Raw genomic sequence first — 22,747 nt, 5'->3', positions numbered from 1 at the left:
CTCTGACAACCTATTTACACAATGTTGTAGTAAGGGCAAAGTACAACTTCCAGGAATTAGGTACAATGAATTATTACAACAGCTTCTCTCCGGGGAACATGAATATTCAAAGAATTTTGTACAAAACATTAGGTCCATTAATAGTTCCTTAGCTTTTGCCTCCTTGGGAGCTAACATTGCACCACCACCCGGATATGGCCCTTACTGTTTTCGAATTAATGGTACTGTTTACCATAGAACAGCAGCACTACATCCTCAAAATGACAATCAAAGAATTTGCTCAATTATATATTCTTGATCCTGATGAAGCAGCCGTTCAGAGACTACGAATCTTAACAAATGCACACATCAACCATACATTAATGAGACAATTAAGCGATTTTATGGCATGGGAAAATCCATTTGCAGACGCACGCAAGATGCTGTATGAAGTAGAAAATGAATGCATATGTGAAGCACAACGAAGAAGAATAGAACCTCCAACAGTTTCAATGCCCATTGTTCAAGATCGCAAAAACGATTCAAGATGATATAATGCCCCTAGAGTCAATGAGGTGGCTTTCATTTTTCAAAATAGAGATGGGGAACATCCCTTACATAGAGATCTGATAATACATTGCCGAAACAAGCCAAATGAAGAAAACAAAACTGAGATAATCAGTGTGCTAGACCCCAATCTAGAACTAATGGTATATCCATTACTCTTTCCACATGGAGATCAGAGCTGGAGGATACATATTCCTTTGTCTAAACAACCAAAATGTATAATGCACCTCCGTTGCAAATCAAACAACTCAAAACTAAGAGTTACGCAAATGCAGTACTATGGGCACCATTTGGCAATAAGAGACGAATTCAATCCTTTTCTTAGTGCAGGAAAACTAACGCAACAATATTTTGTGGATGCATATATTAAAACAGAGGCAAACAGACTTAATTATATTCAACAAAATCAAAAACTGTTAAGAGTTGAAAAATACTCTGGGTTAATGGACCACCTTGCAAGTGAAGCTGCAAATGGAGGATTTACACCTGGCCAGGCATTTATTTTACCATCATCATTTGCTGGCAGCCTAAGAAATATGCATCAAAAATTTCAGGATGCATTGGCAATAGTTCGCAAATATGACAAACCAGATCTGTTCATTACTATGACCTGCAACCCAAGATGGGAAGAAATTACTCAAAATCTAAAAAAAAGGTAAGGCACCAGAGTTTCAACCTGACTTATTGGCAAGGGTGTTTCATTTAAAACTAAAAGAGTTACTACACGATATATGCAAAAAACATATATTTGGTGTCCCTCTTGCAAAAATTCATGTAATTGAATTTCAAAAGCGTGGTTTACCTCACACTCATATATTAATTATCATGAAAGAGGAACACAAGCCGAAAAGAAAGGAAATAATTGACAAAATCATATGTACTGAAATTCCTGAAATAAACAACTTTCCACGTCTCCATGCAACAGTTGCTAAACATATGATACATGGCCCGTGCAGTGACCATAACTTAAATTATCCCTGCATGCTTTATGGGCAGTGCTCTAAACAGTTTCCAAAACCGTTCCAAAATGAAACTATTGAGAACTGAGACGGACATCCTAAATACCGTAGAAGGGATAACGGTGTCGGTACACTCTTAAATGCGCTGAAGATGTGAGCACGCCTTAGTAAAAGACTCCCCTTCAGTGCTGTGTATATCTTTCACACAGGGCCCTAGGTAACTCACAACACCCTCTAGTGGCTATAAACAAAACAGCACAGAGAACTGCCTAGGGCAGTGATGGGCAACCTTTTGAGCTTGGTCTGTCAAAATTCGCCAAAAAACCGAGCATAACTTGGGTGGTGTGTCACTTCGAGAAAAAAAACCATAATTTCGCGATATTTATCATGGCATAACCTGCTGTTATATTACTTATATTTATCCCAAACAATTTATCATGGGAGCCCATTCTTAAGAATCTTACCTCACTGTTATGGCGGCGGCTAAGCAAGGGACAGGCAGGGCACAACAAGAGAAGAGTCAGAAGACAGAGACCAGACCGTCCCGCTGCAGCCTCGTGCTCTCGTCGACTCGCGATTATTATGGCAGCGGCTGAAGAGAAGGCGGCAGGCTGCAGACAGTAGAAGTAAGCCACTGTGCCTGCGTGAAGCGTGCAGTGCGTGCAGGATTATCACCAGCTGATGCTGAGCAGGCAGGCGCTGGCTGGCACGAGCACAAGCACAGACGCTACCTCTAGCCTGCCTGCATCGCCGTCGCGCGTGCATCAGAGAAGAGGAGTTAAGAAGGTGAGGTGGTCGCGTGCTCATTGGAGGATTCTGTCGGGGAGTGCGGAGCGGATTTGTCAAGAAACCTGGACAAATCAAGGAAATGCTGAAATGGCCTACGGTATTGCATATACAAAGGAATCAATACTTACTCCAGAGCTGGCATTTATTTTGCATGCTGGCCACGGTGTTTGAATTGTTCATGGATGTTCAATGCCACTATATAAGTGTATATTGTTTACCGGATTGGCGATTGCCTTTACGGACTGATGTTAGCCACATTGAGCCTGCCAACGGATGGGAAAATGTGGGGTATAAATGTTATAAATAAATAAATATATGGATAGCGAGTAGTGCTATTTGGGCAGCATGGCAAGTACCACCACTGTAAGGATAGTAGCAGCATTTAAACTGTTATCCAAATAGCAAACTGGTTCAAGTTAGCAATTTGTCTGTCCTTACTTTATCCAGATATTTATTTACTAAAAAAAATAAAAACGTAGCCCACTATTTCCAAAGTTGAAAATGGATGATAGAATAATACACTATCTCCAGTTCAGGAAGCAGGCAAAAGCTTGGCTCTTCTCCCACACCTTTCATGAAAGAAGAAGCTAAGTAGCTAGTCTTGAACACAAGGACTAATAGCAGCAGCACATACTGTAGTGGGACTTGCTTATCCACTCTTACTCTAGCTGAAATTAGATTCTGGCACTTCTTTTGACTTATTCTGCAATTTTTCCATAAGCTATTCCCTCTTAATTCATCACATCTGTCTCTGCTTACACCCTATGCTGCTTATTAAAACGTTTTAATGTGTTGATAGCATACTATACTATAATGTGAATTGATATTGGAATATGACTACTGCTGCAATTTATTACCTATGTTTGGCTTATTCTTCAAAATGGCAGTAAATAAATTCAAATAAATAAGGGGTCCTTTTACTAAGCTGCGATAAAAAGTGGCCTTAGTGCACCCTTATGCAGATTTTTCCCGTAGGCCAAGGCATTTGTCTGGGTTTTTTTTTTTTTTTTTTGCATTAATAGCCATGTGTGAATGTTGCCATTAGCATGTGGCCATTTTTTTTAAGTTACAGTGAACAGAGACAAAAATGATAAAGGTAAATTAATGGCCCCCTCCTAATGAAGAAAGGCTGAACAGGCTAGAGCTCTCCAGCTTAGAGAACAGATGACAGAGTCGACACGATAGAGGTTTACAAAATCATGAGCAATAAGAAAACAGGTAAACACGGAATGGTCATTTGTGCCTTCAAACTGTTCCAGGACTACAGGATATGCCATAAAACTCAAATTTCAAACAAACTGAAGTTTTGGGTTTTTTTAACGTAACAAACCATCGAGCTGTGAAATTTGTTGCCAGAAGTTGTGGTCAAGGTATCAAATGTAGTTGAGTTTAAAAAAGGGTTTTGCCAAATTCCTAGAGGAGCCCACAAATTATTATTAGCCAAGTACACCTCAGAAAGCTGCCACTCATTCTTGAGAGGAAACTGCAAGAAATAGATCTGGTTTTTGGAATCTGCAAAGCACTTCTTAGTGATTTAGACTGCCACTGCTGAAGACAGAATGCTAGTCTTGATGGACCTTTGGTCTGACCCAGCATGGCATTTCTTATATTCTTAATGATTATGAATTAAAGAACATTCCAAATTAGAAAGAAAATGATTGAACTTACTATTGGATATCGGTGACAGAGAAGAAGGAACAGCTGGAATAAAACCTTATTTCTGATGTCACCATGAAACTGAATCATGCCACAGAACCTAAAGAAAATAAAAAGCATAAAGTCAGGTGAATTGCTTGTAACAGAATTTCACAACATTACACATTTTAATTGATATCTCAAAAAACAAGGACCCCCCCCCCCCCTTTTTCTTCAATGGAAACACTCACAGCATGTATAAATGCACAAAACCTAGAAGTATCCATAACAAAAAAATTATTTCTGGTACAGTAGGAAAACAGAGATCGAAACCATAATAAAAACAAGAAACTACTGGAAATCTGTGCCTAAGATAGTAAAGAGCTCTCCAAGTCACAAACAAAGACATACTTTTAATGCCCCTGCAGAAGTTAGTATACAACAGAATACAAAGTCCCATAAGCAGGATGTGTTATTCTTCTGCTTGTTCATATAACATAACATAACGTACTCACCACTACTTTGGTCTGTAATTTCATCATTAATGCCAGGCCCCTCAAAAGCTTTTACATCTCAGAGGGAAAAAAATTAATACAAACGCATTCAAGAATTCTCCTCCTTTTTACAATTTTCACCTTTTTGTGATGTTCTGGTAAATAACAGGCAATGAAGGAACATGCCGCATAAATCGCAAGTTATAACAAAAGAAACAGCCACCCTTCCAGGAAAAGGAAGGTAATGCTCCCATTTTTGAAGAAACATTGTGCTGAAGAACTATGTAGAAAATTAGGAAAACAGAATTTTTAACCACTTGACTGCCTGTCTGTAAAACATACCTGTTTTCTATAAATAAAGAAGTACTTGCTTGCATTGTACCAACTTACACTGCAATGCTGGAAAGCAACTTATTGACATCTTTTGATTTGTTAATTTCTTCTTTACATAGGGACAGCAGTTCCAAAGCAAACGGATGGCTAGAAATGAAAAGAAAAGTTTAGGTTCAGACTTTGATTTGAAAACACACCTGAGGAAGAAACCTGTCTGTTCTCTAACACTAGAAAAATTTAAATCTGCAAGCAGAAAATGCAATTAAATTTCCCCAAACATTTATTTTTATTGTTCTTTCTTTCCTTTTTTTAATCTTCAGAACTTGGGCTTTCAGAAAAATGATGACTTGTTTTTATAAACAAAAGAAGTGTATATACCATGGAACAAGTGATCCAGTTTGACTGAATATGAAGTTACTTACCTATAGCAGGTGTTCTGTGAAGAGACTAGCTCACCAGTCACACAAGTGGATCACATGATCACACTCTATATCCACTGGACAAAGTTCTCTGGAACGGTATAAGCCTTTCACTCTACCTGGTAAATAGTTCCTGCACTGCTGCAATCCCATTCAGGGGTCCTTTTACTAAAGCGCGCCCAAAAATGGCCTGCGCTGGTATAGGCACGTGCATTGGATGCACGCAGGTCCATTTTTCAGTGCGCCTGCAAAAAAGGCCTTTTTTTGGCTGAAAATGGATGTGTGGCAAAATAAAAATTGGTGTGTGTCCATTTTGGGGCTGAGACCTTACCACCACCCACTGATTTAGAGGTAAGGTCTCGTGCGTTAATCGGGAAGTAATCATCAGCACATGTACACTGCCGATTGTCACCCAGTTAGCGCCACGTGGTAGAAAATAAAAAATATTTTCTGCTGTGCGTATTGGACATGTGTAAAAATTAGAATTACCACCTGGGGCACACAGTAGCCAGGCGGTAGTTCTAATTTGATGCACGTATGCACCTAAGCACCTTAGTAAAATGGCCCCTTAAGTTTTTTTTAATATAGCTTTTTCTGGAGCAAAGCCAATGAAGTGGAAGATGGTTTTGTGTGACTGATGAACAACAGTATTCAGAGAATACCTGTTACACATGACACATTTGATTCATCTGAAAAATAAACATTCTTTTATCTGAAATCCCTAGTAAAAGAGTATCTTCAGCCCCCCCCCCCCCCCCCCCCAAAAAAAAAGAGAAAACATTGGAAGACAAAAAGCCTTTAATGGGCGGGCAATACTTTTTTTGGGATAAAAGCCTTTTTCCTATTTTAAAAGTCTTGCTCATATTGAAAGGGCTACATAGATTTAAATTGTTGAGAGGAAATACCCCTTGTCCCATCAATTACCCTAATTACCATCATTGGGGTAAAGCTTAGTCCACTCAAAGAATCTGTAGAATTCAAACCACAAAAATATAACCCAATTCTACCAGTTTACAAATGCAATCAGTATCAGAAGGATTGTGAATATCCTAAATAGTGGGAAAAAAGACCTCAGGACAACAGGAGAGACACCCGTTCGTAAGGCAAGCCCTCAATATATAGGTGGCTCACTATAATCATCAGTCATAAAAAAATACCCTCCACTACTATGTTGAACAAACAAATCTTTATTCTTCGGCAATAACACTAATTGATACAGAATGTAGAATTTAAAAATGCAGTCTTTACCATGAAAGTTGTAGTCAAACATGTTATTCTTACAAAAAAAGCAAAACACTTATCTTGGTAGAACAAAAACCAGTCACCCAACAGGGGTTTCCTGTTTCGCTAATCCAAGCTGCTTCATGGGAAAATTTTTCTTTTTTACAATCCAAGACAGGAAAATAACCGCAACTTTCAGGACAAATGTTCAATCTTCCGGCACTCACAAAATGGTTACAGCAATCACAAAGATTTAAAAGTCTAGCGTCCCACGTCACAAAACTCAACATGCTGACACCATTAACTTCTAGAATTACAAAAATGCTTTTTTTTTGTTACATTTGTACCCCGCACTTTCCCACTCATGGCAGGCTCAATGCGGCTTACATGGGGCTATGGAGGGTTAAGTGACTTGCCCAGAGTCACAAGGAGCTGCCTGTGCCTGAAGTGGGAATCAAACTCAGTTCCTCAGTTCCCTACCCTAACCACCACGCCATTCCAAAGCTGTACTTAGCCCTCTAGGGTTCACTGACTGTAGAGAAAATATCCAGCGCTATCCAGCCATACAGTGGATGTGGCAGTTTTATCATGTAGAGATGTCTGAGGAACTTTTTTTTTTTTTTTTACCTCTATTTAAAAGATTTTCTTTTAGTAATGTTGGAAACTGGATCAAATTGTAAATGTTAAGGTCTTATATCATTAGCGATGATTATAGTGAGCCACCTATATATTGAAGGCTTGCCTTACGAATGGTTACGTCTCCTGTTGTTCACCAAGGTCTTTTTTCTACACTATTTAAGATATTCGCAATCCTTCTGATTCAGAATGTTTTTGTAAACAGGTAGACTTGGTTTATATTTTTGTGGAAAAGCTTAGTTCCCATTACGCAGAACAGTGAACTTACAAACACATTTGATTGCATTTCACCTCTCTTTATCAACTGCATTGGCTTCCAGTACGTTTTTGTTTTCAATTTAAGATCCTGACTCTAGAGCTCACAAGACACTGCATACGGGTTCTCCTGCATATCTGGCCACACTGTAGGACTGTACTGAATATCGTATTCAATTCAATTTGGCCTCAAACCTGAATACATTATTTGTATTCGGCCAAATAGTGATTTAAATTCAAATAATCCGGGGCTCTACTGTATTAAATTCTACAGAAATAAATACTTGATATCCAATTTCATGTTGCTTCTTTTATTATTTGTTTTGTTAAAGCTTGATGCCCATTATTCATACTCGGCCGAATAGTAAAATATGCTATTAGGTACAGCTCTTCCCTATTGAGGAAAGTAGGGATAGGGGGTGATATGATACAGGTTTTGAAATATTTGAAAGGTATTGATATGCAAACATACCTTTTCTAGAGAAAGGAAAGCAGTAGAACTAGAGGACATGAATTGAGGTTACGGGGAGGTCGACATAGGAGTAATGTTAGGAAGTACTTTTTTTTTTATAAAGAGAGTGGTAGATGCCTGGAATGCTCTCCTGCGGGAGGAAGTACAGACAAAAATGGTAATGGAACACAAGAATTCGTGGGATAAGCACAAAAGATTCCTATATATGGAATCAAAAACACTTAGCCATGCTTAACTGACCAATTCAGTAGCTGGAAAGGGAGACCAGTGCCCTGAAAATGGAAAGGAAAGGAGGGATAGGGGGGATAAGATACAGACATTTAAATATTTAAAAAGGTATTAATATGCAATCTTTTCAGATATGGGAAGCAGTAGAACTGGAGGTCATGAGTTGAGGTTGCAGAGTGGAAGACTTAGGAGCAATGTCAGAAAATACCTTTTCACAGAAAGGGTAGTGGATGCCTGGAATGCCCTCGTGTGGAAGGTTGTGAAGACAAAAACGGCAACAGAATTCATGAAAGTATGGTATAAACACATAGGCACATTATATAGAAAAAGGATAAAATCCAAGTAAAGCAAAACTTAAATGACCACATAACTGACGTGAGCTTTGGCGGCAACTTCAGAGGTTGGGAAGTAAGACCAATGCCGGGCACGCTTCTACAGTTTGGGTCCCAGAAATGGCAAAAAAAACAGATCAGGATTACGGCTGGAGCAGTACCAGTGTCAGGCAGACCACAGTCTGTGTCCCAAAATTGGCAGGGAGAGACAGAGATTAAGTAAACCAGTGTTTGATCATGTAGAAGTGGAACCTGTGCAGATTACCCGATTCAACTCTGGCCACCTTGTTGGGCAGACTGGATAGAACATTCAGATCTTTATCTGCCAACATTTATTATGTTACTATGTAAGATCAAGTATGCATACAAGTTACCATATTATATACTAGGAGTTTATCTTTTTGGGTAGACTAGATGGACCATGCAGGTCTTTATCTGATATCATGTACTATGTTACTTGAAATCTCCGTTCATCTAATAAATGTCTTCTATTTCTCCCCTCTGTATCCTGTGTCTATTTGAACTTGACATGAGATGCCATATTCTTTTTTTCTGGTTCCAAAATGGTGGAATTCCTTGCCTCTAGCATTCTGATCAGAACTTTCCTATGTGAAGTTTAAAGCTTGACTTATAGACCATTTATTTCAATGTGCTTTCTCAATGAGCTAGGGTTTGAGTGGACTTTAGGGGCTTTGTCTGTCACATGGTTTCTTTGTAGAAGTTTGAGGCAAATATTAAATAAAACAGGTAACAGCATGAGTACCTACTGTATCCCACAGTTCAGTGCCCAAGGTGATGATGTGCTTGTTGCTTGACAGAACTGATTGTTGACTGTTACATAGGATTTGAGCAATGCAAATAGTGTGACCCCGATACCAGTTTTTCCACCTGTGTAAGCAAGAAATTATGATCCATAGAAATCCAGCAACACTAGTATTGAGGTGGACCCTTGTCATGGTTTCTGTGGAGATCATCAAGTATGGATACAAGAACAGTCTCTGTTCCACACACAGGTCTGAAGTTAGACTGATATGAATCTAGACAGTTTCTTACATTTAGTAGTTGTTGAGTTGAATGCCAACCAATTGTTCTATCAGTTTCCCAGTAAAGGGATCCAGATACTGGCTGGTGGTGTCCCAGCTTGTCCTGGTCAAGGGAACACACACAGCCTTTTAGTGCTGTTAGCGGTTGCACTTCCACAAGACAGTATTTAATTTTAGTGGCACCTTCAATGAGGCCTCTGCTTACTAGGTGTACAATCTTTGTTGGGCAGTGTCAAGGGGGGCAACATATCATGGGGATGAGCTGGTGGAAGGGTTGGTAGAACTACCTGTAGGTCCTGATAGAGACCTTTAATTGTGCTGGTCAGTTGTGACTGGGAAGGCTGGTTCTGTTGTGGAAGTAGCAGATGGCCATTTACTCTTCTGGGACTACCGCTGACCCAACATGGCCGCCGGTGGTAGACTCGCCCAGAGCACGTGCCATTTCCAGGGGTAAAACTCCTGGAAATGGCTTGCACGGTGATAACCCGGCAGTATTTGGGCATCACCGCGCACTGCACAGTTACCCTTGAGTCAGCGCAGAAGCACATCGCCACCCAGGGCTCCCCGTCGCATGGCCATGCGGTAAGAGCTCTCTTACCACACTGCCATGTGTGCCTGGGGTCTTTTTACCTGCTAAAGAAAAAACGGCCCCTGCTGCCAGCGCAAGGCCCCTTTTCCTGCAGCTTGGTAAAAGGGCACCTCGAATAGCCACTTGTTGAATTTGTATGTGTAGATCACTTTGGGTCTAGGGATGGACATAATAAATACATTTAAATTTAAATAAAAGATGCTGGGCTTATGGACCTAGTATGACACGACTAATGTTCTTCTGTTTTTAGTTCTACAAACTATATCTATAAAACCAATACAAATATTTAAACTCTAGTATTTGAGAAACGCCTTCAGTTTTTCCATGCCATTCTCATGGGCTCTTCTGAACAGCAGGGCTAAAAAAGTTGGTTCATTTGGCCTTTTCCCCCGAAAATTTGTTTTCATAAACCATTTCATTTTAGTTCAATCCCTCATGTTTCTTGAAACAAAGTGCACATTAACTTTGAGTCAAAGTAGTACATAAGAAAAGATTTTTAAGGAACACTGTATATTAATATTAGAAATAATAAGTCTATCATACTAACTCAATTGCCTTTGTCAGCAAACCAAAGTCATAATATAGCTAAGTGAATGAGATTTTAAACTGATCTGACAATCCTGATACTGCTGAAATGCAGCAAAACAAAGAGGCCACTTGGAAAATTACATCTGGAATGAATTTAGTAAATGTAACCTTATGTGCAGGTTTTTATGGTTCAAACAGGCCCACTTTCTCCTCCTGTCATCTGCCAATTTCACATTTGCAATAACTTAACCCAACCTGCGTGTCTTTTCAAACATCTTAAGTTTCAGGCTCTCTTTCAAAAGGAAATTGAGAAAATTCCTTCTCCCTGGCAGACTAAGCTTCAGGAGAAAAGAACAGCAGTACCTAGGGAAAAGGGGGTCAGTCCAAAATTCTTTATATTAGGTAAATTGGCTACACGTGTTCCTGGGTAGAGAAGACTGTTTGAAAGGTAGGCTGGATTTCCATTAGACAAAAAAGAGTGAACAGGGTGGTCCAGTGATCTAAGCACCATCAGAGTGTGTCTAGTTAGATTATGATGTAGAACAAGACAGCATGAGCAATGCCTAAAGGGACACCCATAGGTAGTATGCATTAGTGAAAATAAGACCTTTGGGTTACTAATCCTTTATCTCTCTAGGACTTTCTAGTAGTATATTCCTGGTTAAAATAGTTTTCTCTTAACTTTTTTTTATTAACATAAAATCAGAAAGTTTGGTGTGATATTATACTGAAGCTCGTTGATCTAAATCACCCATTAATAATATCCTCTTCAGAAAAAGCCCATCCTCAGATTGTACTTACTTTCACCATTTCATAAAAATAATTGTTTTCCTTGTTTTCCTAGGAAACCGAAGTCACAGATCAGATTTCCATAGACAACAAAAAACAATGTGTCTCGATATAACCGCATTCATAATCTCTGAGCCTGCAGAAATCTTCTTGAATGATCTAGATAATTAAAAATAAATAGGTTTCCATACAGACTCCTTTGAGCTCTGACAGGGATGCACTTATATTCACAACCTCTATAGAATCATTAACACAAACTATCAGGGCTCATCTCGAGGTTAGAAGTATACAGGTAGGAAAAGATGAACACAATATTTGCAGATGACCTCTTGCTAACCTTAAAGGAACCTAGAGAATCATTGGCACAGACAACTTGCCTTTTACTAGACTATGGTCAAGTATCAGGCTTTAAAACTAACATGACCAAATCACATCAATCATTTTTTCCACTAAAATGTTACTTTTTAATGGACTACTTCCATTTCTTTAGAAAGTTGGAAAGATGCTAGTATTGAATACTCAATGTTGATATTGTTATTGCTAGAGGTGAAGAATCCTTCTTTGATCCTGGGATCTGAGTGAAAGATTGTACTAGACAAATCTGTGTTTTGATGGACAGCTAATATAAACAGTAAAGCCATATTTAAGAAGGCCAAAACAGGACTATGAGGAGTACAGAGTTGGAATAGGGGAACAAGTGTAGAGGACTCCTGTTCAGTCGTTTAGCAATCATGGGTCACATAACTCCATACACACATCTTTACGTGCATCGCCTTAAATGGATACAAATTCCAGTGGGATCTGCAAACCCGTTATCCACCCAAATAAAGCTAAACAACTGGGTGCTTTATTCTCTCCAGTAGTGGAAGCTGTGCCACAGCCTGAACTCGGGCGCTTTAGTTTCAGCAACCCCAACACTGATGGATTCAAGATAGAGTTGAAAGCCTTTATACTATTCCTTCATGCCCAATTTGCCATCAGTTGGTCTTCTGGAGCAGAATAGGCAATTTGGTTTTGCCTTCTGACCCAGAGAGGTGTATTGTTGAGACTGCCTATTTCTGAAAGATATCTTCTACTATTCCTTGGCGTCACAAACCATTGATCAAGTTCAAGGCATTGACTAAGTTTGCATGCAATCATATTTTGTGCTCCGAGGTGGTATGCTTGTTTTCTTGTTTTAATTTCTATTTCTGTCTTGTTGTGGTTATTTTGTGGGAAAGAGGTCAGTATCAAAAACAAACGTAAAAGATCTCATGGCTGTTGATGTGTTATGATGGGCAGGAGTGGTGCCTAGATGGCTGGCAACTCCAGCAGTGGGGAAGTAAGGCCAGTGCCAGACTGGCCTCCACAGTCTGTCTCATATATGGCAAGACAGATCATGATTGGGCTGGAGTGGACTTTGATGGCAATTCCAGTAGTTGGGAAGTATGGCCAGGGCTGGCAGACTTCTAAAGTCTGTGTTCCGAAAAGGGCAAAGACAGATCAGGATCAATTAATGCAAATTTTTATACCACATTCATATTGTATGCTAGGAGTGCAGAGTGTTGGTTTAATCATGAATTGATAATGAATGTAACTGTTGGGCAGACTGGATGGACTGTGCAGGTCTTTATCTGCTGTCATATACCATATTACTATGGCTTTTGTGTTTTACATTATCAAGTGTATATTTTTAAATTATTGAGTATGGTTATTCTGTAATCCTACTTAGGATTTTTGTATAAGTTGAACATAAATTTTAATACATGAAACCTTCAATGCCTCTTTTTAGAGGATGTGAGATCCCAATCCTTTTTTTTTTTCGGTTTTGGAATCCATCATGGAATGGATCTTAAGCTGACACAAAATGGTTCAGGAGATGTGAACTTTAAATATAAAATGAAAGCTTGATAACTGTAGCATAGGACAGTGAACTTTGAGAAGACAGTTTACAGCAAACAGGGAAAAAACTGCTGAAACAAATGAAGGCTTTAAAAAAGAACTGGAAACAGGTACACATCTTGGGGTCACTCTTCAGCCAGCGTGGCAACTATAATTGCCAGTATTTAAATTAATATCTATATTCAGAACTGCTATAGGTATAGGCAGCTGTGCTGGTATATATAAATACTGCTGTCACTGCACGCATGCTATTCATTAGTTTAAGGCATGCTATTATGCACAGTTTGGGTAATCAATTATTCTTAGGAATCGGGGGATGGGTGGTGCATATAAGCGCTTTTCTTTCTGCTACTGAAATTCAATTTGAAGGTTGTTTTTGGCCTTCCTTTTTCCTCTTTCATACATATATTCATATGCTTATACCCTAAAATGTTTTCAATGTTTATTGTGTTGACACTGTAAGTAGTATACTATCCACCTTATAATTGAATGAGAAAAACGCCTAGATTTCGACCCAAATCGGGAGATAGACGTTTATCTCACAAAAACGAATAAATCGGTATAATGGAAAGCTGATTTTGGACATTTTCAACTGCACTCCATCGCGGAAGCGTACAAAGTTGACGGGGGTGTGTCGGAGGCGTGACGAAGGTGAAACTGGGGCGTGGTTATCGGCCGAGGAGAGATGGGCGCCTTTCGCCGATAATGGAAAAAAAGTATGCGTTTGTAGCTAGAATTTAGGACACTTTTCCTGGACCCTGTTTTTTCACGAATAAGGCCCCAAAAAGTGCCCTAAATGACCAGATTACCACCAGAGGGAATCGGGGATGACCTCCCCTGACTCCCCCAGTGGTCACTAACCCCCTCCCACCACAAAAAATGATGTTTCACAACTTTTTATTTTCACCCTCAAAAGTCATACCCACCTCCCTGGCAGCAGTATGCAGGTCCCTGGAGCAGTTGTTAGGGGGTGCAGTGGACTTCAGGCAGGTGGACCCAGGCCCACCCCCTCCCCTACCTGTTACAATTGTGCTGCTTAATGCTTAGTCGTCCAACCCCCCCAAACCCACTGTACCCACATGTAGGTGCCCCCCTTCACCCCTTAGGGCTATAGTAATGGTGTAGACATGTGGGCAGTGGGTTTTGAGGGGGATTTGGGGGGCTCAACACACAAGGGAAGGGTGCTATGCACCTGGGAGCTCTTTTACCTTTTTTTTTTGTTTTTGTAAAAGTGCCCCCTAGGGTGCCCGGTTGGTGTCCTGGCATGTGAGGGGGACCAGTGCACTACGAATCCTGGCCCCTCCCACGAACAAATGCCTTGGATTTATTCGTTTTTGAGCTGGGCGCTTTCATTTTCCATTATCACTGAAAAACAAAAACGCCCAGCTCACAAATTGTCGAATAAAACATGGATGTCTATTTTTTTCGAAAATACGGTTCGGTCCGCCCCTTCACGGACCCGTTCTCGGAGATAAATGCCCATGGAGATAGACGTTTTCGTTCAATTATGCCCCTCTTTGTCATGTGTACTGTTTTTTGAATATTTTTACTGCTGTAATTTTCTATGGCCTATGTCCAGCTTATTCTTGCTGTACACCACTTGGGTCAATGTCTTTAAAAAGGTGGTAAATAAATCCTAATAAATAAATATGAAACCAACTCTCATAAGACCGCCTTGGCTGTTTCCCAGAACAAAACCGAGGAACCAATAAGCTCTCTGCCGGACTCAACATGTTTCTATGTATCGAAGTAACGTCGAAATTTAGCACCTTAGTACGTGCAAGCTGAGAAAAGGGATGGCTCAAAGCAATCTGCTAGCTGATGCAAGGGATGACTAATTGTCCAAGGCACCCAAACATTGGGGCCTCTTCAGAACACCAGTCAGGAGTGGAGGAATGGCCTAGTGGTTAGAGCACCGTCTTGCAATCCAGAGGTGGCCAGTTCAAATCCCACTGCTTCTCCTTGTAAGCTTGGGCAAGTCACTTAACCCTCCATTGCCTCAGGTACAAACTTAGATTGTGAGCCCTCCTGGGACAGAGAAATATCCAGAGTACCTGAATGTAACTCACCTTGAGCTAGGGTTACCATATTTTGTCCTCTCAAAAAACGGAAACATATCCCACCCCCTGCGCCCACACCCTGCCCCTTTCGCATTCTCACCCCGCCCCCTTTCACATATTCCCCTCCCCTGCCCCCCGTCACCTCCCCTCCGTCACCTCCCCTCCCCCGGGTCACCTCCCCTTACTTACTATCTACTGGCCCTGGTGGTCTAGTGACCTCTTCGGGGCAGGAAAGAGCCCTTGCCCTGCATCCTGTTGCTGTGACGTCTCGGGATTCAAAATGGCCACTGAGAGTTGAAATCTCTCAAGGCCGCTTCAACTCTCGGTGGCCATTTTGAATCCTGAGACTGTCACAGCAACAGGATGCAGGGCAAGGGCAGCGCTCTGGGCAGGAAAGAGGGGGCTCTTTCCTGCCCCGAAGAGGTCACTAGACCACCAGGGCAGTAGATAGTAAGTAAGGGAAGGGGAGGCTAGGATAGGCCCGCCGCCCGCCCGTTTGTCCAGAAATCTGGCAGAACCCATCCGCGGGTAAATCCAGAAATATGGTAACCCTACCTTGAGCTACTACTGAAAAAGTTGTGAGCAAAATCTAAATAAAACCAGAACAGCAGCCAGGTGGCTGAACCAAGAAAAAGGAAAAGCAACATATTCTCAGACTATAAAATAATAATTAAAAAAAAATCTACTAGGCTGTATATTTGCAGCAGAAATTGACAAATTATAGCAGTTTAATATGTAATTTGGGACTGAAATATAAAAGTATACAACAGAAGGTATATGACCAGCAGTGTTTTGTAGACATGCATGGGTCTCAGAGACCTCCTTCTTATGATCTTGTCTTACTGCAGATACAGCAGCAGGGGCTGAAGGGAGGGAGAGAGGTCATTGGAGAGATTCTGCTGCCTAGGAAAGCTACCCATCTGCTAAGCTGGATGTGAAATGAGGCATCTGCTACTGGGATGTTTGGAGGCACTTGCTGCTGCCTCCCCAAATTTGCCACTGCATGCATGACCAGATATCACTAACATTCCATTCTCTGATAGGTAAACAGTCAATCCTAGACACAGCAGAATGGGTCAAGAAACATTAGTATACTGTATACCATGGGTCACACCACTGAGCATCCCTTATATCAAAACTTTCCTGTTGTCCTTTTGATATTGACTTTCCTGAAGTTTTCGGAGGCTAGTTTAAAGCATGTGTAATATACTTTTTTTTTTCCTTTAGACTTTTATTGTCTCACTGATTTATTTTAAATCATCTTTATTGATTATTATAACCACAAACAAGACAGAAAGGTGAAGCAACACCAAATGGCAACAAAGACAGCAATGCAGTCACCCATGACCAAGCATAAATTAGTGAACCGGCCAATGTACCCTCCCATCTCATTGATGTTTATGTGCATGTTTTATTTCTTTCCTAACAGCTACAGCACACATGCTTACTTTTACATATTTTCACACTAGGCTGTGGAATGCAATTTTCAGACAACCCTTATAATTTTATGCAAGGAAACCTGTGTTTATCTCTGTAAAGCCCTCAAAAATGAACTGTATTTCCCCGATGTGTATATTGTATATCTTTCCACACTCGCCAATCCCTGTATATTTGTTTCTTGATTATTCATATATTCTGAGCTGTTACTGTAATTCAGGGACTGGCCTCCCCTCCCCTCCCCTCCCCTCTACCTTTGCTCCAAAGAAAAGGTTGATAAAGCATGGTTTCAGTTACAGAGTGGCCAGTTGGTAAATAGTTACAGGCAAGGAAACAATCAAAGGCTGTCTAAATAACTGCTCTTTTGTGGTTGCTATTTCAGTTCAGGGAAGGAGGATAATAAAATGCCTGTGTTAGCACTTTTCCATTAATTTCCTAGATTAACTCTTGATTTGCCTCTTTAATAAAATACAAAGCTGTTGGCATTGTTCCTATATATAGTGATAGTATCTCAGCTACCTGAAAACAGTGACTACCTAATGCAGAGTGATAATTTCATAAGATTTGCTGAAATGATATGAAACAGTCTTTGAAACTATCTTCAACAGTCTTGAAAGCAGCTCTGCAAAATCTTTTTAACCTGTTGCACCTGTATCTCCAAGTCAAGTTTGAAACTTGGAAACCTTAAAATCCAGACAGAGCCCAATACTAAATGAACCATTATTCAAATTTTATGGAGGCATTTAGTCATTAAATATTCATCTTATACCATGACTGCTGGAAACCGGAACAGTGTAACAGCGGATGGGCAACTTATACCATGTTCAGTAAGGTGTCATTTTTTATACACTTTATGTAACTACTGTAGGTGATTAAAAGTTTCCTAACAATAAAATTTTGCTCCATATATAAACAGCCTGCTACTTAATCTCTTTATTCCTAACAGAAAAATAAAAGTAGTATATAAGTATTTACTTCTCTTCAGCTGCGAACACATCAAAACAACCATTGGCCAGCATCTGGTCTAACATCTTCAAAAGAGGAATGGAAACTCTATGGGGAGAAACAAACACAATAAGATTCCATACAATGGATTTCTTTCTTGATATTGATTTAGAATAAAGACAACTGGAAGAAGTTCTAACAGAGAACAAGGGTGTTTTATTTAATTATTACAACGTACTGCTGGTACAATGTGAGGTATGAAACAAAAGGTTAACCGTGGGATTCTATATGGCATAACTTAAGTTGCGGGTGCAAATCCATTCATATTCTTCACACAACTTAATTAGTTAACAAGTCAATCAGTGCCGATAATTGCCACTTAAGCAATTAACTTTAATTGGCATTAAAATTTACATGTAGAACTAAGTGTATTCTATAATGTGATGTGTGTAAATTCTAAGTCAAATAGTTGAAAAGGAGGCGTGGAATGGGTGGGTTGAGGGCGTTTCTAAAATCTATGTACGTGGTTTTAGAATACACCTGGTCCAAGCATAATTTAGGCGGTGGCACTTACACCAAGTTTTACTTGGCGTATCTGCCCGCAACTAAATTTAGTCGCACAGACGGGCACTCAGCATACACTATAAACTGCACAGAAATTTAGGCTTATTCTACAAAGAACACCTAAATTTAAGCATACTTTATAGAATATGGCTAACAGGCTCATTTTCGAAAGAGATGAATGTCCATCTTTCGATATAAATCGGAACATGGATGTCCATCTCCCACAGACATCCAAATCAGTATAATCAAAACCCGATTTTGGATGTCTCCAACTGCAGTCCGTCGCAAGGATGTACAAATTTAAAGGGGGCATGTCAGAGGCAGGGTGAAGGCGGGACTTGGGCGTGCCTAACACTTGGACATCTTTGAGCCATAATTGAAAAAAGCAGGGGCGTCCTAAAGTAAAACTTGGACTTTTTCACCCGGATGTGTTTTTTTTTACGAATAAGGCACAAAAAGGTGCCCAAAATGACCAGATGACCACCAGAGGGAATCGGGGATGACCTCCTGTTACTCCCCCAGTGGTCACTAACGCCCTCCCACCAGTGGCGTAGCAAGTGGGGGCGGGGGGGCAGTCCGCCCCAGGTGTCAGCTCAAGGGGGGTGCTCCCTGCCAGCTCCCCCCCCCCGGGTGCAGCACAATGACACCCCCCCCCCTGGGCGCATCAACACCCCTAGACCCAGTGCCTACCCTCAGTTTCGTCCAACCAGTTCCCGCATCCTACCTTTAAAGAAATCTCGGAAGCCGTGGCGAGGCGAGGCGCAGCGCCTCGTGCCTGCATGTAAAAGAAGTGTGGATCATCTCATCGGGCCTTCCCTCACTCTGTCTGTCCTACCCTTGCGGAAATAGCAAGTTGCGTCAGCGGAGGGCAGGACAGACAGAGGGAAGGCCCGATGAGACGATCCACACTTCTTTTACATGCAGGTGCAAGGCGCGAGGCGTTGCGCCTCACCTCGGCTTCTGAGATTTCTTTAAAGGTAGGGTGTAGGAGCTGGTTGGACGGAGTTGAGGAGGGTAGGCACTGGGTCGGGGAGGGGGGGGGATGTTGATGTGCCGGGGGGGGGGATGTCATCGTGCTGCACCCGGGGGGGGGGGGGGAACGGCGAACCGCCCCGGGTGGCAGCTCCCCTTGCTACACCATTGCCTCCCACCCTCAAAATATTTTGTGCCAGCCTCTATGCCAGCCTCAGATGTCATACTCAGGTCCATGACAGCGCATGCAGGTCCCTGGAGCAGTTTTAGTGGGTGCAGTGCACTTCAGACAGGCGGACCGAAGCCCATACCTCTCCCCCCCACCTGTTACACTTGTGGTGGTAAATGTGAGCCATCCAAAACCCACCACAATCCCACTGTACCCACATCTAGGTGCCCCCCTTCACCCGTAAGGGCTATGGTAGTGGTGTACAGTTGGGGGTAGTGGGTTTGGGGGGGGGTTGGGGGGCTCAGCACACACAGTAAGGGAGCTATGTACCTGGGAGCAATTTATGAAGTCCACTGCAGTGCCCCCTAGGGTGCCCGGTTGGTGTCCTGGCATGTCAGGGGGACCAGTCCACTACAAATGCTAACTCCTCCTACGTCCAAATGGTTTGCATTTGGACGTTTTTGACATGAACATCTTTGGTTTTGAAAATCGCCGAAAGTCAAAGACATCCATTCAAAACCAAAGATGGACGTCCATATTTTTACAAAAATATGGTTTTCCCGGCCGTCGGATTTAGATGTTTTACAAAGACGTCCAAATCCCAACTTGGACGTTTCTTTCGAAAATGCCCCTCTAAGTGTATTTTGTTTCAGTGCCAATTTTTTAGGTGTAATATATAGAATTTAGTCCTAAGTGACTCACTTTAAGCTTAAAAAAAAAATGCATTATAAATTCCAGGTATAACATTCAAATACCATTAACTACCCTATTATAATGCTATGCTATGAATGTTTTATATTCCGTTGAATCTCCTAATAGGATTCATCGCAGATTATATTATAAGAAGCAGTCACAAACAGGAGAAATGACCAAATATAAGCAAGACATATTAATCCATATCATTTTCAGAAAACATGAGTCAAATTTCACAAAATAAAAAATAAGAATAGGAACTTCTTATATAGATTGGCAATCCATTCCAGATTTTAACACCTAGATACTTAAAAGAGGAAATACCAAGGTTAAGGTTTGAGTGCATCGAGAAGTCCTGCCAAAACTGAATATCAAACAATACTTTGCTAAACCTACAGAATTTTGAAGACCATACATTGTATCTTAAAAATTTTATACTCAAACGAATCAGGAGCCAGTGAAGTTTTCTAAGGAGATTAGATACTCTCTCAAACTTACTCACCCTAAAAATCAAATTTGGCTGATTTATTCTAGAATAGCTGTAATCTTTTTAATAACTTTACGGAGATTCCTCCATATAGAGAATTACAATAATCCAAATAAGGTAACAACACCGCTCCTGAAGCCATAAATACTAAGAGATGAGAGAATAGCCCTCAGTTGTCGTAGATGGAAAATTACATTTCTTGGCAAGGGCATTCACTTGATCCTCTAGAGTTAATCTAAAATCTAATATTACTCCTAAAACTTTAGATTTATTTTCAATTTCCAATGTCTCCCCATATTATCTTTATTTTACTTCACTGTGAGGCCCTTTTACTAAAATATGCTAGAATCTGAGCTAAACACGCTAAGCCCAGATATAACAGAGTACTTTTGAGAATTTTTAAAATATATTTTACTTCAGTTTATGTGCTAATGCTGTCATTAGCACACGGTACCTGCATAGAGTTAACACAGGAGCACTTACCGGTGTTGACTCTGTTAACCAGTTAACATGCATGAAGTATAATGTGCTAGCTGGTTAATGCTTCCATACCTGCTCTCTGCCATTAGATACCCCCTCCTAAAAATATATTTTTTAAAAATCAGTAATGTGCAGGTTAGCGCATGCGAACAGGCAATATACTGCAAAATGCTTTAACACATTTCTGTGGTAGCCTGCTTGCAAGCACTAACTGAGCATTAAGGGCTTAACACCCTTTAGTAAAAGGCCTCCTGTATTGTATTGGTTGTACCATTACTTGATTACTTACAAGAAGGACCTGACAATACAATGTGGCCTCAGCTAACTACATTCTCTAGTAGCAGTCACTCAAGAAAAACACAAGCAAGAATTGGACAATTACAAAAATAAACAATGGAGCAATCAAAACTAAGATACAAAGGGCAACCTGTAAAAACATTAAATGGAGAATTCCCCACAAATCAGCGCCAGAGCTGCAGTTATAAATCTGTGATTTTTTTTTTTTTAAATACACACCTCACATATTTTCAGAGCAAATTTAAGGTACTAAGAACCTTACATAGCTACATTGACAGTACCATATGACCCTAAAAGATCTCTACATTCCATCCCTGAGCATAGACTGGTCATATCCATCTCTACCAGGGCTAGATTAGAATCTACTTGCAAACAGGGCATTTTTCTGGATGGCTCCAACACTCTGGAATAAGCTTCCCTTATCCCTAAGGACAGAACAGTCCTACAAAAGATTCAGAGCATACCTAAAATCTGTACATTCAGACCACAGCTCTAGGCTGAGACTATGAAAAAATTATCTAGGCTTCTATACCTGCTGCTTCTACCATTTTTTTTCATACACTGAATAAATGTAAAGCATGAGTTCCTGGTGAATATGAAAGCACACCAGGCTTCTTATGTGAAAGTTTACTCTCCTATCAGATATTAACACTCTCGTCTAGCTTATCGCCTTGTAGCATTCAAATTCACAGAGAAACTTGGAGATGACTGTATATCTCCAGTTCGTATTGGCCTTATGTCTGTCCATCCTCTAAAACTGCCTTCACTAACTGGAGCTTCTCAACTCACACTGCTGTGGCTATGTTATACACTACCCATTCAACCCCCCCCCCCCAGATTAACAGATCCATACCTACATCAAACAGATATACACTGTCTAATGGTTTCTGCTAGTGTAGAAATAGAGTGGAGGAGTGGCCTAGTGGTTACTGCAGTGGACTTTGATCCTGGGGAACTGAGTTCGATTCCCACTGCAGCTCCTTGTGACTCTGGGCAAGTCACTTAACCCTCCATTGCCCCTGGTACAAAATAAGTACCTGAATATATGTAAACCGCTTTGAATGTAGTTGCAAAAACCTCAGAAAGGCGGTGTATCAAGTCCAGTTTCCCCTTTCCCTTATTTTCAATAATTCTTGACAAATATTTGAATGCATATATTGCGATGCAGTTCTAAACTGGCAACACTCTAACAGAGAAGCCCTTTTTTAGCCACTACTAACTTAAATATTAATGATCCACACCATTCAATGCATTGAGCAAGTTTTTTTCTAAGGAATCTTTCCCTAAATGTAGAAAATGTTATAATGCTAACAGCCTAGAAAGCTCAAATCTATTTATATATCTGACTGAGAGGATGCACCATGCTATTTATCTGAATAATGAATATTAATTGTGCATGGATAAAATTCATCAGCAAATCCTGTGGGACTTTGCTCTTGTCATTCTTCTATGTCCTTCCATTGCACGTAACGCAGTGACAGTAAAGTGCAGAAC

General features: G+C 40.6%; 1 protein-coding gene across 1 annotated transcript in view; it reads right to left on the bottom strand.

Annotated features, from left to right (window-relative positions):
- The window catches only part of TBCD (tubulin folding cofactor D), a 477,889-nt gene that overhangs the window by 29,358 nt on the left and 425,784 nt on the right, over positions 1 to 22,747 (bottom strand). The window contains exons 35-37 of the mRNA XM_030208042.1: positions 17,622 to 17,699; positions 4,814 to 4,903; positions 3,963 to 4,050 (exon numbers count right to left, since the gene is read on the bottom strand). Of these exons, the coding sequence (XP_030063902.1) occupies positions 3,963 to 4,050; positions 4,814 to 4,903; positions 17,622 to 17,699 (256 nt within the window). The remainder of the gene's footprint in view (positions 1 to 3,962; positions 4,051 to 4,813; positions 4,904 to 17,621; positions 17,700 to 22,747) is intronic.

The sequence above is a fragment of the Microcaecilia unicolor genome, chromosome 6, assembly GCF_901765095.1.
Source record: "Microcaecilia unicolor chromosome 6, aMicUni1.1, whole genome shotgun sequence".
Taxonomy (NCBI): domain Eukaryota; kingdom Metazoa; phylum Chordata; class Amphibia; order Gymnophiona; family Siphonopidae; genus Microcaecilia; species Microcaecilia unicolor.
Note: the sequence above shows the minus strand (reverse complement) of the source record. Positions and strands in the feature narration are given on the sequence as shown.